The 9,218-nt window shown below is 47.9% G+C and overlaps 1 protein-coding gene across 1 annotated transcript; it reads left to right on the forward strand.

The window, feature by feature from the left end:
• The first annotated feature begins 7,679 nt into the window (after window positions 1-7,679).
• On the forward strand, window positions 7,680-8,882 carry LOC104984281 (melanoma-associated antigen B2-like). The gene has a single exon (XM_010833946.1). The coding sequence runs from the start codon at window positions 7,680-7,682 to the stop codon at window positions 8,880-8,882; it is 1,203 nt and encodes a 400-aa protein (XP_010832248.1).
• The last annotated feature ends 336 nt before the right edge of the window (window positions 8,883-9,218 follow it).

Genomic DNA, 9,218 nt, shown 5'->3' on the forward strand with positions numbered 1-9,218 from the left:
TATTCTACTGTTGGTTCCCTCCAGAGTGTTTTTTATCTCATTTATTGCATTATTCGTTATATATTGACTCTTTTTTATTTCTTCTATGTCCTTGTTAAACATTTCTTGCATCTTCTCAATCCTTGTCTCCCGGCTATTTATCTGTAACTCCATTTTGTTTTCAAGATTTTGGGTCATTTTCACTCTCATTATTCAGAATTCTTTATCAGGTAGATTCCCTATCTCTTCCTCTTTAGTTTGGTTTGGTAGGAATTCATCCTGTTCCTTAACCTGCTGAGTATTTCTCTGCCTTTTCATCTTGTTTATATTGCTGTGTTTGGGGTGGCCTTTCTGTATTCTGGCAGTTTGTGGTTTCTCTTTACTGTGGAGGTTCCTCTCTGCAGGTGGGGTTGGATGGGTGGCTTGTCAAGGTTTCCTGGTTGGGGAAGCTTGTGTTGGTGTTCTGGTGGGTGGAGCTGGATTTCTTCTCTCTGGAGTGCAATCAGGTGTCCAGTAGTGAGTTTTGAGATATCTATGGGTTTAGTGTGACTTTGGCCAGCCTGTATATTGAAGCTCAGGGCTATGTTCCTGTGTTGCTGGAGAATTAGTGTGGTATGTCTTGCTCTGGAATTTGTTGGCCCTTGGGTGGTACTTGGCTTCAGTGTAGGTATGGAGGCTTTTGATGAGCTCCTATCAATTAATGTTCCCTAGAGTCAGGAGTTCTCTGGTGTTCTCGGGTTTTGGATTTAAGCCTCCTGCCTCTGGTTTTCAGTCTTATTCTTACAGTAGCCTCAAGAGTTTTCCATCTATACAGCACTGATGATAAAACATCTAGGTTAATGATGAAAAGTTTCTCCACAGTGAGGGACACCCAGAGAGGTGCACAGAGTTACATGGAAAAGAGTAAAGGGAGGAGGGAGATAGGGGTGACCAGGAGGAGAAAAGGAGGAATCAAAAGCGGCAAGAGCAAGCTAGCCAGTAATTATTTTCCTATGTGCTCTCCACAGTCTGCAACACTCAGAGAGGTTCATGGAGAAGAGAAGAGAAGAGGGACGAAGGAGACAGAGGTGGCCAGGAGGATAAAAGGCAGAATCAAAAGGAGAGAGATCCAGCCAGTAATCAGTTCCCTAAGTGTTCTCCACAGCCCGGAACACACAAAGAGATTCACCTAGTTGGGTAGAAGAGAAAAGGGGGAGGGGGGAGATAGAGGTCACCTGGTGGAGAAAAAGGAGAGTCCTAAGAGGGAGAGAGCAGTCAAGCCAGTAATCTCGCTCCCAAGTAAAAATGGGTACTGAAGATTGGGTTCTTAAAGGTACAAAATTGATAACAAATACCAAAAAGCAAAGATTAAAAATCTAGAGTAGACGTTAGAGTCTCAAAAATACAATATTAAAAAAACAAAGTCATAAAAATTATAAAATATATGTATATGAAGTTTGATTTAAAAAGAGGGTCTTTTTTTGGGCAAGGTAATAGTAGGTTATAAAAATGAAAATTAAAGGAGTAATAGAGAACTTAAATTTTTTTTTAATTTTAATTAAAAAATTATAATAGTAAAAATACATCTAGGACTTTCTCTGGACCTTTTGTGGACAATGTTGTGTCAGTTCATTTTCAGATAGTTCCTTGATCCGGCTTATACTTCTCAAGATCTAAAGGCCCCTTCCTATGTAGTCATTGCTAACTACAGGGTTGTAATCTGTTGCACTTGTCACTTCCAAAGCAGTTCTCTCTGTTTATTTTAGCTTCTTCTGTTTGCTGGTCTCTTCAGTGTCTAATTTCCACCCTGACACAAGGGGGTGGTGGTGGTCACTTTTTTTAGGCTCCCTTGTTGAGTCGTGCTGCGGGGAGGGAGGAATACTGCAAGCAAATGTTTGCGGGGAGTGCTCGTACCACACTGGGTTTGCCCACACTCACAGTGTGTGTGCTTTCCCAGTCTACACTGCTCAGGCTCTAGGCTGCTCTGCTGGGAACTATGTGAGGCGGGGCTTGGGGTGCATGCACTTCCCCAGTCTAAGCCTCTCAGGTTCAGGTTCTCAGGTACTCGACAAAGGCCCAGACGGTTGGGCCAGCGTTTTGTGCCCGTCCCAGGTCCGAGCAGCTCAGGTGACCAGGTGCTTGGCGAGCACAGTTGCCCCCAGTTGGAGGCTGCGTCTTATCGCCTCCCCTGTCCCAGCTGCTCAGTTTTCTGGGTGTAAAACGGGCAGGTCTTCTCAGGTGTGCCATGTGTCTCTTCTGGGGAGCTAATCTCTGGCTGTGACCCTCCTGGTTGATCCTCTGGTCAACCATCCAGAATCCCAAGAAGTCTTGGTTAGCAATGAAGCCTGCTTGCAGTTTGGTAGAGGATGCCTCTCTGGAGCTGCAATTGCCCCCTTCTGGCTCTGGCTGCCCTCGCCTGCCTGTCTCCAGTGAGGGATGGGCCAGTCCACAGCTGGCTAGCTCTGCTCAGTCCTTTGCTCTGTGAGCAAGCCTGGCAGTGTCTTAAGCTGGGCTTTTCGTGGCATAGCTATCCCACAGTCAGGGTTGCTGTCTCAATTTAGTTCCCTCAGATTGCCCTCGGGGCATTCAGGCCCAGTCCTTATTTTAAGCAATGCAGCTTGCACCTCCCTGCCAAGCCCCCTGTTGCTAGCGGCGGATGCAGGTGTCTGCACTGCTTCTCCACTGGGAGTTACCATGGGGCATGTAATCTGTGGGTTTTAATTATTTATGTATTTATTTATTTTTCCTCCTAGTTATGTTGCCCTCTGAGATTCCAAGGCTCGCCACAGACCTGCCAGTGAGAGTGTTTCCTTGTGTTTGGAATCTTCTCTCTTTTTTAAGACTCCCTTCCCGGGATGGATCTCCGTCCCTACCTCTTTTGTTTCTCGTGTTCTCTTTTATATTTTGTCCTATCTCCTTTCGTAAACAATAGGCTGCCTTTCTAGGTGTCTGATGTCCTCTGCCATCATTCATAAGTTGTTTTGTGGAATTTGCTCAGCATTCAAATTTTCTTTCGATGAATTTGTGGGGGAGAAAGTGGTCTCCCCATCCTATTCCTCTGCCATCTTAAGACCGCCCCTTGAAACATGGGATCCTAATTCCACAATCAGGGTTTGAACTCATACCCCTTGCACTGGAAGCACAGTTTTGTTTTTTGTAATTTGAACGTTTATTTTTTGTGTGGGGATAGCCAATTAACAATATTGTGACAGTTTCAGATGAACAGTGAAGGGACTCACCCATACATATACATGTATCCACTCTCCCCCAAACTCTCCTACCATCAATATTGCCACATAGCACATAACCAAAATAATTAAGAGAGATACAGGAGAGAAAGAGATAATGCTCAGTAACCATATGATTATCTGCATGTGCAAATTCAGACACCCTCAAGTCATCAAGGGCTTACAAGATTATCAGGTGCTATGCTTCTATGTAGAAAGTAAATACTTAATTTTTTTAATTAAAAATATTTATTTTTGGCTGCTCTGAGTCTTAGCTGTGACACTCGGGATCTTTGTTGCCACATGCAGGCTCTTTAGTTGTGGCATATGAAAGTTTTAGTTGTGGCACATGAACTCTTAGTTCTGGTATGTGGGATCCAATTACCTGACCAGGGATCGAACCTGGGCCCCCTTCACTGGGAGTACAGAGTCATAACCACTGGACCAACAGGAGAGTCCTGAAAGCAAACATTTTAGAACCACCCTAAATCTGGCGGCTCAGAAAGTAAAGAATCCAACTGCAATGTGGGAGTCCTGGGTTTGGTACATCCGCTGGAGGAGAGCAACTCACTCCAGGATTCTTGTCTGGAGAATCCCCATGGACAGAGGAGCCTGGCAGGCTACAGTCCATGGGGTTGCAAAGAGTAGGACATGACTGAGCAACTAAGCAGACACCCAAAATCTGGCTGAGGAGAAGAAATATATCAGCTCTTTTTCTCTGACAGCATAACATCTGTCCTGAGTTCCTTGATTTCTGCTGCATTTTCCTAATCTTACATCACTTTGGGGACTGAGACCCATTTTCTCCAAGATTTGCTAGAGGGTAACTGCACAAGTGTTCATAGGAATATGCATTTCCCAGGAAGCCTTTAATCAAGTGACAGAAGCTGATATTGGAACTCCATGAAAGAGGACTGTGGAGACAGTGACTCCTGATTATAGTGGTCACCCAAAGAGGTATCTTACATCAGTATAAGGAGCAGTCCCAGGCTGTGGTAGATGTAGTGAGGATGCTGAGCAAGAGGAATCGGAAGGACTCAAGTTGCATCCCCGCTGCCTATTTTCGGAGGCCCTTATGGACTACGATCACATGAGGGTCACCCTGACGCCCAACTTGGAATTCTCAGAGACTAGGATCTTGATGTAAGACAAGCAACTTCATAGAGCAGAGACTGGAGTTACATGGTTCGTCACATATCAATGTGAGGACGTGAAAGTGCACTCACAGTAGCACACACTGCATCAAAGGAGGCCCTGGAAAATCTCTGTCACTGTGCTCCCCAGGAAGCTCAGGGCCCAGATGTCAGGTTGATTTCAGTCTGGAAATTCTCAGTGAGGTGAGGCCTCTGTCTAATAGGATCAGCCTAGTTTCGTGGGTGGACGAACCTGAGCCCAAGCAGGACCTCAGATGACAATGATGAGTGTTAGCGGGGACCGCTGGAGAGGGAGCCAAACAGCATTCTGTAAATTCTTAGCTCTGAGAGACCCAGAAGAGCTACTTCTGAGTGGTCCCCTCATACCACCTGTGTGAACTCAGGAAGGGCAAGGCCTTCTCTAGCAGGATAGGGCCCCAGGTCTGCAGAGGGGTGTCATCTTGACCATAACTGGACTTAAGATGAGGACGATGAGAGATAATGAGAGGATCCCTCCCCCCAAAGAGGGAGGCTTACAGAGTGGTGCCCCTCCTGACAAGCAGAGATTCTCAGAGCAGTGCCCTGATACCTTCCACTAGGGACTTGGGTTGGAGAAGGAAATGGCAACCCACTCCAGTGTTCTGGCCTGGAGAATCCCAGGGATTGGGGAGCCTGGTGGGCTGCCATCTCTGGGGTCGCACAGAGTCGGACATGAAGGAAGCGACATAGCAGCAGCAGTAGCAGAGACTTGGGAAGGCAAGGGCTTTGTTTGGGGGCTGTAGGACTTGTGTTCATAGATGGAGGCGTTTGGGGCTCTGATAAACTGCACACGGAGGACCCTGAGAGAGAATCCAGGGACGGATGAATATTGAGCTACCGGGGTTCCCGTAGCACGCCGCCCTTGCCGTCGACTCCGGGCGACGTAACGTAGGACCGTACGCAGCTCCCCTCCACTTCTGCTTCGAAGGAGAGAAGCTCAAGCGGTAGCTGCAGCGACCGTTTGGCAAGACTTAGGGTCCAGGACTCATCCGGAACCAAGGTGAGGACCTGAATGTAGCTGAAGGGACTTTCCCAACCCTCCCAGTAATAAAAGTGACCCATCCACATCCCACCCCTGTGATATGGCTCTTGTGGGCCCCTCAGAGCTATCGGCTGAATGTGGTCTAGAGTGTCTCAGGCTAAGGCGTTGGTCTGTGGGGGTAGGCCCGGATTCTACCCCCAGAGGTGGTCTAGGACCTAGATAACGGCCCTGAGGGCTGAGGAGCAGAGTTCGACACTGCAAGGGGGCCCTCACTGAGCGACTCCCCTATACTGGGCTCTGGGAGGCCTCGGGTAAGTTGGCCAACTGTGGTGCCCCCTGGTGTCCACTGGAGGTGGTTTTGGTGAAGTGACAGCCTTGCTCTAACAGAATAAAACCAGTTCAACAAAGGGAGCTAGTCTGCAACATGATTCATGGTTGTGACACTAAGGATGGTGGCCACTTCCTTAAGAAACGGGGCCACATAAAGCGCCAGCGCTGTTTTCAGGCCTGGGAGAATCGGGCGTTTTGACATGACACTTCCCGGGACATCTCAGGGAACTGAGCAACCAGGTCAAAGGGGGCAGCCTCAGGTTGGCAAGGGAGGCGTTCAGATTTGGAGGGGTCATGGTGAGAACCTCGGGGGCTGTGGGGATGTTCCACACCACATCATTCGGACCAAATCCTCCCTGTCGTCATCCCTGGCAGACCTCAAGAATACATGTCGGTCCCCACTTTGGGCTAGGAGTGGTCAGCTAGGCAGCAGAGGGAGAACTCTTAGACCCTGTCATGAGTCAAATGTAGACCTTGGTTACTTCTATGTCCTGGCTATTGTAAATAGTTCTGCAGTGAACATTTGAGTACAAGTGTCTTCTTCCATTACTGTTTCCTTTGGGGTATATGCCCAGTAGTGGGATTGTTGGCTCATGTGGTAGTTTCATTCCTAGTTTTTTATGCAAAGTGAATTAGGTCAGAAAGAGGAAAGGCAATATCATATATGAATGCATTTATATGAAATCCAGAAAGATGGTACTGATGAACCTGTTTGCAGGACAGCCTGGAGATGCAAAGATAGAGAACACACTGATGGACACAGTGGGGGAAGGAGAGGGAGGGACAGATTGAGAGAGTAACATTGAAAATGTACACATTAACATATGTAAAATAAATAACCAGTGGGAATTAGTTTTATGACTCAGGGAGCTCAAAGCCAGTGCTCTGACAGCTTAAGAAGGGTGGGATGGGGTGGGAGGTGGGAGAGACTTTCAAGAGGGATGGGATATACAGTATACCTATGGCTGATTCATATTGATGTGGGGCAGAAGATAACACAATATTGTAAAGATATTATCTTTCCATTAAAAATAAATGAATTTGTTTTAAAAAAGACATATAGAAGAAAAGAGGAGCAAAAAAAAATTTTTTTAACTTTGAATTGGGATCTTGGATGGGACCACAGGGACATCAACCTGCCTGCAACAGCTTCCATTCTTAGGAGACGGTGTTTGGGAAGATGAGGTCATCTTCACTTCTTCCTGTGGGGACACAGGGTGATTGGCTTTTACTATCAGGCAGGTATCAGTTCAGGAGAAGGAGGAGGTTTTCTGCCAGGAGCTCAGTTGAGGAATCTGAGTGAAGACTCAGAGCATGCGCCCAACCCTTGGATTTCATCCTAGGAAATCTCAGGGATGGGCTGTTAGGTTGAACATCTGCTTTACTGTTTTATACCAAGTCTAGGGGAGGGGAAATGTCTAGTCTGAAGGTGCAACCACCAATCAGCAAGTGGAGAATAGTGCCCAGTTTTTTAAGGAGCCAAGGTAAGGACCATGAATGATGATGCCAGTGAACTCAGGATAGAAAAGACCCTACTGAGCTCTCAGCACTGGGTATCCCCTGGGAGGGAGGTGGACTGAGGCATCCCTTCACTTGCTTCTGGATCATGTGGAGGTCTGAAGTGTCTGCATCAGAGTAGCAGCGAGAAGGGTGCCCAGGCTCCACTAGGACTTGATGTGATAATACTGAAGATGAGCTGAGAGGACCCCACTGCCAGCCCCTGCTGTCACCTCAGTAAGTCCAAAGCAGGGCTGAGAGGACGCAGAGGACAAGTAAGCCTCTGTTCTTCCTCTGGGATTCTCAGGGGACAGGCTAACAAGGAAAACAGGAGCCTTGTGGGTTCCTAGAGCAGTGTCCTCAAGGAAACCTGCAGAGGCGGCCTTTGACTAAGCCAAGGTAGAATCTCCCTGTTTTAAGGTGCTCATGTCACCTCATTCTCCATCCTCCAGGTGCCCCAGTCTCCTGTCTATTGGCCAAGACCCCTGCCTGCAGTCCCTGACCACAGCCGTCATGCCTCGTGGGCAGAAGAGTAAGCACTGTGCTCATGAGAAACGTCAACAAGACCAGGCTGAGACCCAGGGTCTTCATGATCATGCTACCACATCTGGGGAAGAGGAAACCACCTTCTCCTCCCCTCCTGATTCAGAGAGCACTCCCTCAAGCTCCTCTGCTGCTGGCACCCTGAAGGGTCGTCAGGGAGCCCAAGGCACCACCAGTGCTGCTGCAGGTGCTATACGCAAAAGATCTGGTGGTGGTGGCGCAGCACGCTCGAGATCTGGTGTAGGTGCCAAGGGCCAAGTTCAGGAAGGTGAAAATTCCTCCCAGGCCTCAGCTGCTGCTGAGAGCTGTCACACAGATCTGACCAGGGAGTCAGAGAGTTTGCTGCGGTACATGCTGTTTAAGTATATGATGAGGGAGCTCATTAAGAGGTCAGAAATGCTGAAGGTTATCCACAGAAGTTACAGGGAACAATTCCCTGAGATCTTCAGAAGGGACTCTGAGTGCATGGAGCTGGAGTTTGGCCTGGTGCTGAAGGAAGTCAGGCCCAACAGTCACTGCTATACCCTGGTGAGCAACCTAGATCTCAGCGACAGTGAGTCTATGAGAGGTGACTGGGGGCTGCCGAAGAATGGTCTTCTGATGCCTCTGCTGGGTGTCATCTACCTGAATGGCCATCGTGCCTCTGAGGAGGAGGTCTGGAAGTTCCTGAATATTCTGGGCATCTATGATGGAAGAATGCACTTCATCTTTGGAGACACCAGGAAGCTCATCACAGAAGATCTGGTGCAGGAAGAGTACCTGGAATACAACCAGGTGCCTGGCAGTGATCCCCCTCGCTATGAGTTCCTGTGGGGTCCTAAAGCTCTCACAGAAAACAGCAAGACGAAAGTCCTGCAATTTTTGACCAAGGTCAACGATTTGGTCCCTGATGCCTTACTGCCACATTATGAGGAGGCTTTGAGAGAGGAGGCAGAGAGAACCGGAGCCAGAGCTGCAACCGGGACCGGCCCTTCTACCTCAGCCAGCCCTGGCACTTCTGCTGCAGCCAGGGCTGGCACTTCAGCCTCAGCCAGGGCTGACATGTCTGCCTTGGCCAGTGGTGGTCCTTCAGCCTCGGCCAGAGATGGCACTTCTGCTGCAGCCAGGGCTGGCACTTCTGCCTCAACCAGTGCCCACTCCAGGGCCACATCCAGCCACTCATCTGGCCCCTAGTGTGGTCTGAAGCCCATTCTTCACTTTGTGGTTGGAAAAGCCTGTCAACCTGTGTTCCGAATATGCATCAATAACTTGTTGACTTTTTATTCCTCAATTTTCAATTGTTACTTTTTACAACAAAGTTTATTTTAGGTTCATGATAGAAGTATTTGAATTACATGGGTCTCATGCTGTTTGCTGTTTGTCAGATTTAGGATTAAGAGTTTTGTTCTTTGAAATACATACTGGAAATCCTCAAATCACTTTTGTGATCCAAGATGAGAATAACTACACTTTAGGATAAGAATATCCATAGAAATATGCAAGACACCACACTAAGGCTCAGAACATAGA

Source organism: Bison bison, unplaced genomic scaffold (genome assembly GCF_000754665.1).
Source record: "Bison bison bison isolate TAMUID 2011002044 unplaced genomic scaffold, Bison_UMD1.0 scf7180017863967, whole genome shotgun sequence".
Classification (NCBI taxonomy): domain Eukaryota; kingdom Metazoa; phylum Chordata; class Mammalia; order Artiodactyla; family Bovidae; genus Bison; species Bison bison.